The sequence below is a fragment of the Rana temporaria genome, chromosome 4 (assembly GCF_905171775.1).
Source record: "Rana temporaria chromosome 4, aRanTem1.1, whole genome shotgun sequence".
NCBI lineage: Eukaryota > Metazoa > Chordata > Amphibia > Anura > Ranidae > Rana > Rana temporaria.
This window is the reverse complement of record NC_053492.1, coordinates 84,127,767-84,143,712: the sequence shown is the minus strand read 5'-3', so window position 1 is coordinate 84,143,712 and position 15,946 is coordinate 84,127,767. Positions and strand designations below refer to the sequence as shown.

Genomic DNA, 15,946 nt, shown 5'->3' with positions numbered 1-15,946 from the left:
CTTCCACGATTCATAGAATGCCTTGTGGACAAGATGGAGAAGAGGGTCGGTGATGTAAAAAAACGTGTGATCATTAACCACTTGCCGACCGCCGCACGCATTTATACGTCGACAGAATGGCACTCCTGGGCAAAAGGACGCACCTATACGTCCCCTTTGAGGAAGCGGCATTGCGACCGCGGGTCCCGCGGACTCTATCGCTGCGGGGATACCCGCGATCGTCTCACGATGAGGAAAAACGGGGAGATGCTGATGTAAACAAGCATTTACCCGCTCTGCCTAGTAACAATGACAGTGATCACAGCTGCCTGTAATCGGAAGCGGTGATCACTGTCTTGTCACACACAGCCCATCCCCCCTACAGTAAGAAGCACTCACTAGGGCACACTTAACCCCTACAACGCCACCTAGTGGTTAACCCCTTCACTGCCAGTGTCATTTTTACAGTAATCAATATATTTTTGTAGCACTGATCGTTGTAAAAATGACAATGGTCCCAAAAGTTAAAGTGACACAGTGCCGAATCGCAAAAAGTGGCCGGTCTTTGACTAGCAAAATGGTCCGGGGCTTAAGTGGTTAAAGACAAAAGGCATCCTATGACTAGCAGATGCAGTGCATAGCAAGCAAACCCCTATTGGGGTTGGGTGAGCACAGGACCTGAAAAATCAACTAGAGCGCCAACTACTACAGAGGTTGTGAGGTTCCACAGCAGTCTCTCAGGTATGAGTTCCTCACTTATATTGTGCCAAGCTGAACCAATACAGATCCTACTGGGAGTTCAGATTTAAATGCCAATTCTGGGCAGGATCAATTTCCAGCAGGCAAACATTATTGTTCCTTGGGAAGGACCTTGCCGTCTTACAGGCATGCTTCTGTCTTCTGCAAATCAATTTTCATGCTTTTCTCATGAATCCCAGCATTATGGTTGCCAGTCAAAAAAATATAGGACTCCAGGCTGATTTTCTTTCAATGCACAATTGCCCTGGTGCTAGTGCTGGCGTAGTCAGTCAGATCATGGCAGTGACAGGTAGGAAGTGATGGACTTCCTTTATTAAAGCAGTAGGCTGAATTCTGAGTGTTATCAAATGTCTCTGTTGGCTGTGAGTCAATGGCATGAATCTGTAAAATACTACTTGTATCAGTTCCTAACACACCTACCGTACCACCTGGAAAGGATGGCATCACAAATGGCTTTGTATTGTTTATTGTGAAATGCTGGCATTTTAAGGAAGGTTTATAACTCATATCTCCTTGTGTGCTTTAGGTCCAGCATTGTATATGCTGCAGTACATCTGGTACAGGTAAGTGCCTATATGTTTTTATTGTAAATTGTGTTTTTATGACTGAAAGGTAGGATTCTGTAGGGCTGACTTGTAGTTGGTAAATATGCCACTCACTTTATGTAGTTAATCTGGCCAGAATGTTTTGGTTGGGAGTGAGTGGTGTAAAGACAGGATTCTATTGGTGTCTGAAAACATGCAAGTGACTCTTCGAGAGGCATTTACATAGTTGCATAGTAGGTGAGGTTGGAAAAAAAACACAAGTCCATTAAGTCCAACCTGTGTGTGTGTGTGATTATAGGTCAGTATTACATTGTATATCCCTGTATGTTGTGGTTGTTCAGGTTCTTATCTAATGGTCTTTTGAAACTATCAATGCTCCCCGCTGATGCCACCACCTGTGGATGGGAATTCTACACCCTTGCCGCTCTTATAGTAAAGAACCTTCTACGTAGTTTAAGGTTAAACCTCTTTTCCCAATTAAACTCCCTTCCGAGAAAAAGTTTTATCCCTATTGTGGGGTCACCAGTATGGTATTTGTAATTTGAAATCGTATAACCTCTCAAGCGTCTCTTCTACAACCTTTCCTCATAACTAATATCCTCCAGACCCTTTATTAGCTCTGTTGCCCTTCTTTGTAATCGCTCCATTTCCAGTTCTTTCGTTCCTGAGGACTGGTGCCCAAAACTGGAGAGCATACTCTAGGTGCGGCCGGACCAGAGTCTTGTAGAGCGGAAGTATTATGGTTTTATCCCTGGAGTTAATCCCCTTTTTAATGCATGCCAATATTCTGTTTGCTTTGCTAGCAGCAGCTTGGCATTGTATGTCATTGCTGACCCCATTATCTACTAGGACCCCCAGGTCCTTTTCCATCCTAGATTCCCCCAGAGGTTCTCCCCCCAGTGTATAAATTGCATTCCTATTTTTGCCACCCAAATGCATTATGTTACATTTTTCTAAATTGAACCTCATTTGCCATGTAGTTGCCCACCCCATTAATTTGTTCAGATCTTTTTTGCAAGGCTTCCACATCCTGCGGAGAAGTTATTGCCCTGCTTAGCTAAGTATCGTCTGCAAATAGAGAGTAAACTGTTTACCCCATTCTCCAGGTCCTTTATGAACAAATTAAACAAGATTGGTCCCAGCACAGAACCCTGGGGGACCCCAATACCCACCTCTGAACATCCTGAGTACTCCCCATTTATCACCACCCTCTGAACTTGTAGCCAGTTTTCAATCCATGTACTCACCCTATGGTCCATGCCAATGGACCTTATTTTGTACAGTAAATGTTTATGGGGAACTGTGTCAAATGCTTTTGCAAAATCCAGATACACCACGTCTACGGGCCTTCCCTTATCTAGATGGCAGTGTTATTGTTGTCTCCAATACAAGACATGTGGAGAAAAATTAATCACAATTTATGGACACTTATAAAAAGTTTTGTGTAGGGACACCTAATATTTAAGGAAGTGTATTAGTTATTTATATGTGTGTACATTGGTAGTGTTACATTGGTAATCACAGAATATTCCTTATATTGACGGTTAGGGAAAGTAAGCATCTTGCATTACTGGTCATTTACATAGGTGCTCTTCGGGGGAAAAAGAATCGCCATACATTGGTGGTCAGTGAGAAGACTGAATGTCCCTCGTATTGGTGATCAGCGGGAAAAATGTCCCTCGTATTGGTAATCGACGGGAAGAATGTCCCTCGTGTTGGTGTCAGCAGATACTTATCTGAGAGGCAGAAAGTGCTCATTGCTCAAGGAGCCCTTAACAACCTACATTGGTGATCAGCGGGAAGAATGTCCCTTACATTGATGATCAGCGGGAAGAATGTCCCTTACATTGATGATCAGCGGGAAGAATGTCCCTTACATTGATGATAAGCGGGAAGAATGTCCCTTACATTGATGATCAGCGGGAAGAATGTCCCTTACATTGATGATAAGCGGGAAGAATGTCCCTTACATTGATGATCAGCCAGTAGAATGTCCCTCACTTTGGTGATCAGCGGGAAGAATGTCCCTCACTTTGGTGATCAGCGGGAAGAATGTCCCTCACTTTGGTGATCAGCGGGAAGAATGTCCCTCACTTTGGTGATCAGCGGGAAGAATGTCCCTCACTTTGGTGATCAGCGGGAAGAATGTCCCTCACTTTGGTGATCAGCGGGAAGAATGTCCCTCACTTTGGTGATCAGCCAGTAGAATGTCCCTCACTTTGGTGATCTGCGGGAAGAATGTCCCTCACTTTGGTGATCTGCGGGAAGAATGTCCCTCACTTTGGTGATCTGCGGGAAGAATGTCCCTCACTTTGGTGATCTGCGGGAAGAATGTCCCTCACTTTGGTGATCTGCGGGAAGAATGTCCCTCACTTTGGTGATCTGCGGGAAGAATGTCCCTCACTTTGGTGATCAGCGAGAAGAATGTCCCTCACTTTGGTGATCAGCGGGAAGAATGTCCCCCACATTGGTGATCAGCGGGAAGGATGGCCTTCTTACAGACTAAAAGAAAACCATTTGTGTCAATGGGTACTTATCTGAGATGCTGAAAGTGCTCATTGCTCAAGGAGCCCCTAGCAACCTCTGGAGGGGCCCTGGTTGAGACTTTTACTGTGGCTTCCCTGCAGAGGAAGGGAAAAAAGTTGACTGGCTTTATACACATAATACACACTACTGTTTATTAGGGAATGCACCAAAATTTCGGCCGAAACACATCGGCCGAAAATTATGTTTTCGGCACATTGCCGTAAGATGAAAAATTGCCAATAATTGAGCCGAAAATGGGGGCGTGGCCTGGACGGGGTACAGGAGGTGATCTGGGGGTGTCCTTCCGGCGGCGCCACAGTCTTTTTCTACCTTCTTCTCCTCCTCCCCTCCCTCACGTGTGTCACGGACCTTAACTACACAGACCGCAGTAACAATGTCCCACCTTCTGTGACAGACGGCACACTGATCCAATGGTGGGACATTGTATCAGTGTGACGTGATCACAGGAAGCGGGACATTGTTACTGCGACCCACCAGGCAATTCAAATACTGTTCCGTGATTGACGCTCTGATTCGGGCACTGGCAAGCAGCATCTTATGGGCACATGCGGGCTGCATCTTATGGGCACACGCAGGCTGTATGACAGGCAAGCTGCATCTGAAGGGGAATGGTGAGGCTGCATTGATCTTTTGTATCATGCTCGCAGTCTCTGACCACCTCCTGTATCATGCCCGCAGTCTCTGACCATTAGCAATGTGTTATATAAATGTATACATTTTATTTCAAATATACAAAAATAAAAATATTTTTTTAAATTGTCATTTTTGGTATCGCTTTCGGCCTAGTGTATTTTTCATTATAGGTTTCAGCACCAAAATACCCATTCAGTACACCCCTACTTTTTACACTCTCTGCAACTGGATAACATTTTAGCTGATTATAGCTGGTTATTCTGTCTGTGCTATTAGCAAAACATGTTTCAGTAATAATTAATATGAAGTATCTGGCTGCTCATCCTTATGGAATGAAGTGACAACACAAAGCGTAATGAAAAAGCAATAGGACAACAGTTGCAGTATCGAAATATTGAAATCTCCTTGCCGTTAAACTTTTTACTGCCCCATTATCTGCTCGAACAAAACTCCTCTCAATCCACACATAAAGATGTCATCCGGATAAATCCCTGATATTATGGAGCCATCACTGTTCCATTTTAAGAAGTGCAATGAAAGCTTTTAGCATCAGATGAAGAGGCACAGCTATTACAATTCATGGCCAGGAGCCTCTGCAAGGAGGAAACACTTTCCCTTCCAAGTTACTGAAAATCGGCTCTTTCCTGCCACAGTCGGGTTAAAGTGAACCCGTAGCAGAGTGATGCCTAGTCATTTAACCGCTTGCCAACTGCCTCATGCACTTATACACGGCTCCCCCGTTCTTCACTGTGGCGGCTGCATCGATCGTGTCATCCCTTTTATAGGGGGACACAACCGATGACGTCACACCTACAGCCACACCCCCCCTACAGTTATAAACACACTTCAAGTCACACATAACCCAATCAGCGCCCCCTGTGGTTAACTCCTAAACTGCAATTGTCATTTTCACAATAAACAATGCATTTTAAATGCATTTTTTGCTGTGAAAATGACAATGGTCCCAAAAATGTGTCAAAAGTGTCCGCCATAATGTCGCAGTCACGAAAAAAATCGCTGATCGCCACCATTGGTAGTAAAAAAGAAAAAAAATGTATAAAAATGCAATAAAACTAACCCCCTATTTTGTAAACGCTATACATTTTGCGCAAACCAACCGATAAACGCTTATTGTGATTTTTTTTTTTTTTACCAAAAATAGGTAGAATACGTATCGGCCTAAACTGAGGAAAAAAACGTTTTTTTATATATTTTTGGGGGATATTTATTATAGCAAAAAGTAAAAAATATTACATTTTTTTTCAAAATTGTCACTCTATTTTTGTTTATAAACCTCAGAGGTTATCAAATACCACCAAAAGAAAGCTCTATTTTCTGAGGAAAAAAGGACGCCAATTTTGTTTGGGAGCCACGTCACACGACCGCGCAAATGTCAGTTAAAGCGACGCAGTGCCGAATCGCAAAAAGGGGCAAGGTCCTTTAGCTGCATTTTGGTCCGGGTCTTAAGTGGTTAATTTCTCACAGCTATGTATTTACTTTAGAGGGCTGGAAGTCCAGCAAGATTCTGCTTTCATAGAAAGTTAATAGGAAAGGAGATGTGATAATGTGTGCGTTGTGAAGGGCAGTGATCCATTGAGCTGTGGTGATTTGCACAGATGTGGTGTAAACGAGTCCTAAATGTCAATTTCTCCACAATGGTTTTAGCTACAGAGGTGAATGTTGCCTTGTTTTAAAGTGCTTTTACTGCTTGTTCAGAATGTGTAAATACTTTAGTGTGCGTAGTCTGAGTACAGGTTCGCTTTAAAGGTTATTCCTGCTTTGTTTAGTTAAAGAAGAATTCCAGACATGTTATATTTTTACATAGTTAAATTGGTCCAGCGTTCACCAAAATATGTATGTAAAGTGGATATAAAAAGTCTACACACCCCTGTTTAAATGTCAGGTCACTGTGATGTACAAAGATTACACTCTAAATACCTTTTTGTGATGTATCTTTGGGTCAGTTACGTGACTCCTGGCCGCTCTAAAACTCCAACACAGACGCAGGAGCTGACAGGCAGTGAGAGGAGAGCTGCGGATGACGGGGGCACATACACTGACAACGGTGTCGTGGCTCAGCAGCCATGATAAACTGTGGTTAGTTTACAGGGGGAAGGGCAGAACCAAGTAGGATCAGCCAGGTTTTTTACAGCTTCCAGAGGGGCAGGTAAAAGGAACAAACACTGTGCTCTTTATCCTGCTATAAGGGAACAGGATCTCTCTCTCCATAGGGCGGTGCTTGGGCTTTTGGAGGTTTCTGGTGCCTAATCTGAATAATCATTACAATTTCCTGATATTCATGGTTGGCATTCAGCACTATTTTTATTTATTTTATTTCCAAGGGCGATTATTGATCTTCTTCTTTTTAGGGGAAAACCAGTTTGCACTATAAAGCATTTTGTGCATGTTGATGTGTTTTTGCTTTTCTTCCCCATATAAGGCAGTGTAAGTGCAAAAGCAAGCCAGTTATGTCAGTACACAAACCCTAAAGCCTCATACACACGATCGGATATCTGATGGAATCTAATCCGATGGATTTTTTCGTCGGATATCCGATGAAGCTGACTTTCATCAGTCTTGTCTACACACCATCAGTCAAAAATCCGACCGTGCCAAAACGTGGTGACGTAAAACACTACGACGTGCTGAAAATATTGAAGTTTAATGCTTCCGAGCATGCGTCAACTTGATTGTGAGCATGCGTGGATATTTGACTGATGGACTTCCACACAGACGATCGTTTTTTTTTTCTTTCGTTTTTTTTATCCATAGCAAAAATTTAAAACATGTTCTAACCAATGGGGCCCACACACGATCGGTTTGTCGGATGAAAACAGTCCATCGGTCTGTTTTCATCGGATAAACCGGTCGTGTGTACAGGGCTTAAGGCTCCATTCACACTCAAGCATAGTGTAGTGACAGCTGTTGCACCACTTTTTTTTGCTTTTTTATGGCGTGTTTTTTATTTTGAGCTGCACCATTCATTTAAATTAGCCTCCATCCACTCAAAAAAAAAAAATCCAAAATTTTTGACACATTTGGCAGTGGAAATTTTGCCACGATTTTAGCAGGTTTTTCACTTGACAATTTCGGCAAAATCACACCACATATGGGGTGCCAGTAAGAACTAATGGCATTGCAAAGGAGTACCGTTTTTAGCTGCGGTTCAGGAATCGCTGGCAGAATCGTGTGATTCCACCCTCAATTCCAGTATGTTCAGGTGTGAATGGAGCCTAAAGCATATCCCAACTTAAAGAAGCTTTTTTTTATAATAATGTTTTGAAGTAACCTTCCAATATATACCAATATACATTCAGGATCCAGTAAAGCCCTGGCTTTTAGATTGTTGATTAACTGTGTCTTATGCTATGAATTTAACAAATTGTCTTTTTTTTCTTTTTACATTTGTAGTCCAGCAAAATTCTCTATCCCTTTGGGGCTTGTGCGCCTAATCAATAAACAGATCAGCTGGCAGCTTGTTTTGACAAGGTAAGACCCTTTAAATTTCTATATTTGAAGATTTTTTTTTAAAGAATAGTGACCCCCGATAGTTAAATACAATAAAAGTACAAATGCTTAGACAGTACAAACATGACCCCTTTTGGAGATAGATGTTGGTAACGGTTGACTGGATAAACTAATATTCAGATCATACACAGAGGAAGGAGGAAGCAAAGGGGTTAATGTACAGTTCACATGCAGTGGAAGAGTGGAGATTTGGGGTTGGTGTGCAGGATAAGGGAGGTGAAGAGTTAAAGTGGTTGTAAACCCACTCCACAAAAACAGAAAAACCTGCAAGACAAAGGCATAATGAGCTAGTATGCATAGCATACTTGGTCATTATGAAATACTTGCCTTGAATCAAAGCCCCTGCAGCGGTCCCCGTACACTCGTCTGGCCGGCGACATCGCTCCCGGAGTTATTTCCTGGTATCGCGGGCTCCGGCGCTGTGATTGGCTGGAGCCGCGGTGACGTCACTCCTGCGCATGCACCGGTAACGGCACCTCAGCTAAAGCATCGACATGAACGAGCCGTTGCTTCAGTGCGCATGTGCCAATGACATTGGCACTTGCTGATACAGGGAATGTCTCCTAAACTGTGCAGGTTTAGGAGATATCCAGGGTAGCTACAGGTAAGCCTTATTATAGGCTTACCTGTAGTAAAAAGGGGATTTGTAAGGGTTTACAACCACTTTAAAGCATATACTGTATTGTCAAATGTAAAATCATATATATTTCTTTCCACATTGTACTTCAATTATTTCTAGCCTACTTCCGATATTCTGCATGATCTTAAAGCTTGTAAACTTTATGAAGATCCTCACACATTTACAGTGGAACCTTGGTTAATGAGTAACGCGGTTAAAGAGTGTTTTGAAAGATGAGCAACTTTTTTTTTAAATCCTGACTCAGTTTGCGTGTATTGTCTCACAAAACAAGCAGAGTTCAAGCCAATGGGGTGTGCAGTACCGCATTTGGCCAGAGGTGTGTGGGCGCCGGTGACATTTGGAACGGTTTGGAGCCGTTCGGAAATACTCTGTTCCCAAGTGTTTTCGAGGCCTTTCCGGGGGTTTCCGAGTTCAGCCGAGCTGTCCCCGAGTATTTCCAAGGCTCTCCGGTGCCCCCACCTCTGGCCACATGCGGTATTGCATGCAATAGAAGTCAATGCGGAAAAAATTGTCATTGTTTTCATTGACTTATATGGGGAAACTTAATGGTATCAAGCCACTGTCCGAGGGTCAGATGTGTGCTTAATGGTATCAAGCCACTGTCCGAGGGTCAGATGCGTGTCCCAGGGTGTACACCTACGTTACACACGTGTGTAACGTAGCTGTACACCCTGGGACATGCATCTGACTCTCGGACAGTGGCTTGATACCATTTAATATAGGCTCAAACTTTGATGTCCAACACAGGAACCAGTATATTGGGGACCTGTTATGTGCGGATGGTATCCTATCCTGTTTCTGTTTTTGAGAGAGTTGTTGTCCCAGTTGGCTGCAGGGTCACTTATTATAGATAATGTGTAACTTCACCTGTGACGCCTAACTCAAGTTTGAAATACGTTTTGTCTTGACTTCAGAGTCAGTGCAAGATTCCTTGTCGGTTGTATCATACCGCCTGCTATACGTGCCCTTTGGATGCATCCATCGAGAGACCATCTGTTATATAACCACTTGTTCTCTGTTACACACTTTTCTACGAAATCCTTGTCATCGTCCTGAAGAAGCCCCACGGCGAAACGTGCGTCGGCGACTTCTAAGGATTTTGTGTACAGTGGTCATTTCTTGCATTTGTATTTTATTATTATGTGCTTTTGTATATTATATTGATGATATTAAAATGTTATTTTTAAACATACTTCCTTGGCCTCAAAGTCCGACCATCAATATCTACTTGTAGTTATTGTTCTTCCTCTAAGAAAGATTCCTTGCCATGTGTGAGAGAGAGATTATTAGCAGTCAGAATACATTTTCATAATTGCAGCATTTTATAACCATTAATAGCGTGGTAATGATTCCAGTGTATTTGCTGTCATTTTTCTTCTAGTAACGGAAAGCTTTTGGCAGCAGTTCAGGAGCAATGTGTAGAAATTAGGTAAGTGATTGATTCATTATTTTCAGTACCAAAAAAGATGTCTGAAAAAAAGAAAAAGATGGATGAACAGTATTTTGTACAACTATCTGTGGATAAAGGGGCATTTCACCTCTGTAACATGGGAGCTATGGAGTTTGTAGTAACTCCTGCACACTGAAGCACAACCTTCCGGGGGGAAAATGGATGTAATCATTCCCTGCAGCAGAAAGCTGGGCAGTCTACAGCAGGACTGCATATGGGCTTTGATTTTTAGTTTAGTAGCTTAGGGCTGAAGAACAATGTAAACGGTAAATAAATCAATGAATGTACGCTCAGTTGATGAGATGACACAAGGTTCTGATCTTGAGGACGTTTGAATCTATTGGTAATGATAATGTTCCATACATAGATAATGATGATCGGGCTGATTTTTGGATCGATTCTGAACTGTTAGGGGGATGATAATCATAAAACAGAGAGAATTTTCTACTTGTCTTTCTACTAGCTACAGGACAGAACTGCACATATATACTGAGAGGATTGTTCTCTTTTTCTCTAATAACAATGTGAATGATCAGTGGCTGGTTGCACATTTACCCCCCCCCCCCTTTTTTTTTATTTATGTTCTAGCTGTCTACTTAAAGCGGAGCTCTGGCTTTTTTTTCTTTCAAATGATTTTATTTTCAGAAATAAAAAAAAAATTACAATAAATCACAATACATATCAATATGGACATAACCTAGTAAATGTCAGCAGGAACTAAAAAAGACCTTCAGAGAGAGGGGGATAGAAAATCCCCCCTTCAGATTTGAGAAGGAGAAAAAAAAAATTTAAATAATTTTTTTTAAAAAGATCATACATTGTAATAAAATATGTGATTATTAAAAGTTAAACAATTAAAAAAAATAAATAAAAAAAAAATAAAAAATATATATATATATATATATATATATATATATATATATATATATATATATATATATATATATATATATATATATATATATATATATATATATATATATATATATATATATATATATATATATATATATATATATATATATATATATATATATATATATATATATATGAAAGGACTAAGCTAACTCAATAGAAATAAGGATACTTATAATCTCCTGGTGCCCCTATCGGGTTCAAACTGCACCAGGAGCGGAATCCTTTCGACATACTAATTTATACTCTGAACCAAACCCTATGTTGCTAGATTAAAATTAACAGGCCTTAATATCTAAAATCAAAGGTTAATATTTCTAACCCTAAAAAATATCTATATAATAATAAGTATAAATCCCATTCAACACATCACTAGGCTCCCCTAAAGAAGGGGAGCAAAATTAAAAAGAAAGGGGGGAAAAAGTCGGGACAAAGAAGAGAGGGAGGAAAGGGGATAAGACAAGCTATATACCTACCGTATTTATCGGCGTATAACACGCACCCCAACTTTAAGAGCGACGTTTCAGGAAAAAAACTTTCCACAGCCCCCTGCGTATAACACGCAGGCACAGTTTACCCTCTATTTTCAGGGTAAAAAAGTGAGTGTTATATGCCAATAAATAAAGTAATTTACAGTGTTTGCGGGAATCGAAGAGGCATCCTGAGTAAGAGAAATACATATATATCGTTCCAAATTTCAAAACCGTATTTTTCTTTTTACTTTTAATCACCCCTGTGAAAGTTGCACCTTATGCAATCTAAATTGGCATATGCTGCATATAAAAATATTTTCTTTTTTAATTTGTTTATTTGTACTCCCTATCCCGGATCCAGTGAGTTTCCATCCTTAGTGTGGGCATCTTTCTTTCTGGAAATGATGCAGCTGGCTACCCAGCATACACTTCCGATCCTGTGTAGTGTGAACAAAGCACAGCACACACTGTCTATTGCAGGTTGCTCATTGACTCCTTTGATTGATGACACATCTCTGGAGCCAATGGGCGGCCGGATATGACATACCTCGCCACCGTGCGGTACTGCAAAAGTCTATGTTTTTAGTGACCCGAAAAGGAAAAATATTTTAGTAAAAAAAAAAAAAAAAATTCCAAACATTTTAAGGCACTGTGATTGGCAATGCCAGGGTCCAAACCTCAAATAGAGGGTAGAACTCTGCGTTAAAGCAGATATTTCTGTTTTTGCTTATGGCTTACTGCTTACTATTACTGTGAGGCGTAAGGCTAGCCTACAATTACTTGTCCAATAAAACCTCTTCTGAAGAGTCATTAAAGGGTATGTAAAGAAAAATGTTTTTTTATTTTTTTTTAAATAAGAAACATGTTATACTTGCCTCCACTGTGCAGCTCGTTTTGCACAGAGTGGCCCCGAACCTGGTCTTCTGGGGTCACTCTGCGTCTGTCACGGCTGCCCCTCGCATGGTGAGGAGTTCTTGCAGGCGCGCTCCTGTAAACACACTTCAGGTCACACATAACCCCATCAGCGCCCCCTGTGGTTAACTCCCAAACTGCAACTATCATTTTCGCAATAAACAATGCATTTTAAATGCATTTTTTGCTGTGAAAATGACAATGGTGTAAAAATTGTCCGAAGTGTCCGCCATAATGTCGCAGTCACGAAAAAAAATCGCTGATCGCCGCCATAAGTTAAAAAAAAATAATTAATAAAAATGCAATACAACTATCCCCTATTTTGTAAATGCTATACATTTTGTGCAAACCAACCGATAAACGCTTATTGCGTTTTTTTTTTTTTTTTTACCAAAAATAGGTAGAAGAATACGTATCGGCCTAAACTGAGGAAAAAAATTTTTTTTTATATATTTTTGGGAGATATTTATTACAGCAAAAAGTAAAAAAGATTGCATTTTTTTTTTAAATTGTCGCTCTGTTTTTTTAAAAGCGCAAAAAACAAAAACCGCAGAGGTGATCAAATACCACCCAAAAGAAAGCTCTATTTGTGAGAAAAAAAGGACGCCAATTTTGTTTGGGAGCCACGTCGCATGACCGCGCATTTTGTCTGTTAAAGCAACGCAGTGCCGAATCGCAAAACCTGGCCGGGTCCTTTAGCTGCATTTTGGTCCAGGTCTTAAGTGGTTAAGGTGAACAATTTTTTACTTTTACAACCCCTTTAAAAAAGGCCTTTAACTTTAGAAGTAAACAAGGTTTGACCTAAACTCTTATTAAACTCCAGCTGGGGTATTCGAAAATGCGCTCCATGTTTTATTTTTAAACTGATGCATTTTCTTTCCAGAGGCAGCAGAAGAAATTCATTTGCATTAGGACCCTACACACACGTACAAAATAAGTATTTTTAAATTTTCAGAGCAAGCCCTGCTTAGGATAAGAATGCCCTTTTCTAGCAAAGGCTTAGCTCCTGAATTCATCTATTTATTCATAACACCGATGGGTACATATCTCCTCTGTATGTTTGCAGGAATCCATCACTCTCTTATAGTTATCAAGATTTAATTTCCCCTTTGTATTCTGTTTCCTGCGCACATCCAGGTCTGCAAAAGATGACTTTGGCTCCGTTATAGGAAAATGTCAAGGTGAGTAATTATATGAATGTGCTGTCCTCAATCCTTTTTTTTTAGCATGCTACAAAAATCACCCAGTTTAATACAATTCAGCTAGGTCAACAAGAGCAGGGTCTAGAAGTGAGGCTAATTGAAATGTAAAAATATGTTGCAGACATACTAAGTAGCTAAAATATTCCCGAGAAACATTGCATTCACTTGTATATGCTTAACCAAAGACATAAAATGTGGTCATTTATTTGTCACTGTATTTTTTATTGGTGGTTATTCTTGGGAAAGAAATTATTTTAATAAAGCTTTAACCTAAAAAAAAAAGAATCCCCTAATTAGCAATCCCCTTAAGATAATGTGCCAAGATTTAGGAACTTTTTGTGCAGAGGAAAATAGTTTCTCTTTAGATTAGGGGTCTCCAAACTTTCTAAACAAATGCACATTTTAGGGCAGCACAGTGGTGTAGTGGTTAGCACTTTCATCTAGCAGCAAAAAGGGTTGCTGGTTAGAATCCTGACCATGACACCATCTACCTGAAGTTTGCATGTTCTCCCTGTGCCTGCGTGGGTTTCCTCCAGGTCCTCCGGTTTCCTCCCACACTCTAAAGACATGCTGGTAAGTTAATTGGCTCCTGTCTATATTGGCCCTAGTATATGTATGAATGTGTGTTAGGGACCCTAGGTTGTAAGCTCCTTGAGGGTAGGGACTGATATGAATTTACAATGTATATGTAAAGCGCTGCGTACATTTTCTGTCCCCTCAAAATCACTCCACACACAGCCATTAATGACTAAACTGCTGGCAACAAAAGTGAGTACACCCCTAAGTGAAAATGTCCAAATTGGGCCCAAAGTGTCAACCTTTTATGTGGCCACCATTATTTTCCCAGCACTGCCTTAACCCTATTGGGCATGGAGTTCACCAGAGCTTCACAGGTTGCTACTGGAGTCGTTTTCCACTCCTTCATGGCGACTTTACGGTGCTGGTGGATGTTAGGGAGCAAATACCTTTGCGAAACGCGTAGAGGCTGCTGGAACCCACGCATCATACCGCCGATCGCAGTAGAGGCTTTATTAGGCATTCACGGCTGGAGAAGCTGGGTGCCGGTGACTTGTCCTCAATGTTCCCCTATGGGGGAAGTTCCTTCACTGACTGCGCAGGCGCAAATTTCCCGACGGAAATCTCCGAACCTCGCCCGGCATCCAGGCTCATTCTTTAACATCCCCGTGGATTGGAGGATGTTAAAAAAAAGAGCCAGGAGGCCGAGCGCAGCGAGGACGTGAGGCCAACTGGCCACTTTCCTCTAAGTCCACGTCGCCCTGGATGCCGGCCGCCGCTCGGGGATTTCCGTCAGCAAGTTTGCACCTGCGCAGTGCTTGAAGGAACTTTCCCGATAGCTGGAACCATCTCTGCGCATCAGTTCGCGCATGCGCTGGAACTTCCATGATACATGGAACCAGCACGGCAGATCACCGGCATAGAGGCACATGAATATGTGAGTGCAATAGTCTTTGTATTTTTTCATTTAATAAACAGTTTTTATCTACTACACTATGATGGCCACTTATTTCCTATGAGTATTTATAGAGGAAAAGAGGCCATAATAATCCATCCATCTGGAAAAGGTGGCAGTTTGTTTGTGCGAGTAGGATTGGTTATCCAGATAATGAACCAAAGGCGCAAATAAAGCAGGATCTGATGAGTGGCCATTGCAGAAGGTGGTGGGACAATCACGGAGGTGGTGAACACAACTAAACCTGATATCTCCATAGGAGATACACCAAGTTTTTTTGAGAAAGTTGATCACTCACTGGGACTATTCATAATAACAGAGGAAGGGAAGGGGGCCTACATAGAGGTTTGCTTTCCTTATTTTCCTTTTTGTTTTTGTCTTCATTGTATATTTCACATTATTGAATAATTTTTTTTTGTGATATTTGATGTTTGGTTTTGAGATTTAGAACGTTTAGAGTGACACAGATATAAGTGGAGTAGCCAATACATAAATAACATAACTGGTAATTCATACCAGAAAGCACATGCACTTTTGCCCCCAAGGGGGAAATATTTGCACAGGGCACCCATTTAAAACACATGTTTTTTTTTTTGTCCAATTTACAAATTTTTTGAGTATATATTATATACCCTCTAATGTCTCCACCAAAGTAGCCCGTTAAAAACAGATAAACACATGACCATAGCGTAAAGCCATTTAATAATATTAATAAAAAAGAGACATGTGTTGGTGCCTTAGCCTGGCACTGAGGAAAGTACTGATAGGTAGATTCACGTAGGGGCGCCTAACTTTAGGGCGGCCTAGCCTAGTCTTTTTAGGCTACACCGCCGTAAATTAGTTAGGCTAGTAGTGATTCTTAAACCACTTACCTGCTAATTTTCGGCGGCGT

At 41.2% G+C, this 15,946-nt stretch overlaps 1 protein-coding gene across 1 annotated transcript in view; it reads left to right on the top strand.

Annotated features, from left to right (window-relative positions):
• Nucleotides 1-15,946, top strand: part of NBAS (NBAS subunit of NRZ tethering complex) — a 975,710-nt gene that overhangs the window by 11,688 nt on the left and 948,076 nt on the right. The window contains exons 3-6 of the mRNA XM_040348578.1: nucleotides 1,265-1,301; nucleotides 7,875-7,952; nucleotides 10,013-10,060; nucleotides 13,519-13,562. Of these exons, the coding sequence (XP_040204512.1) occupies nucleotides 1,265-1,301; nucleotides 7,875-7,952; nucleotides 10,013-10,060; nucleotides 13,519-13,562 (207 nt within the window). The remainder of the gene's footprint in view (nucleotides 1-1,264; nucleotides 1,302-7,874; nucleotides 7,953-10,012; nucleotides 10,061-13,518; nucleotides 13,563-15,946) is intronic.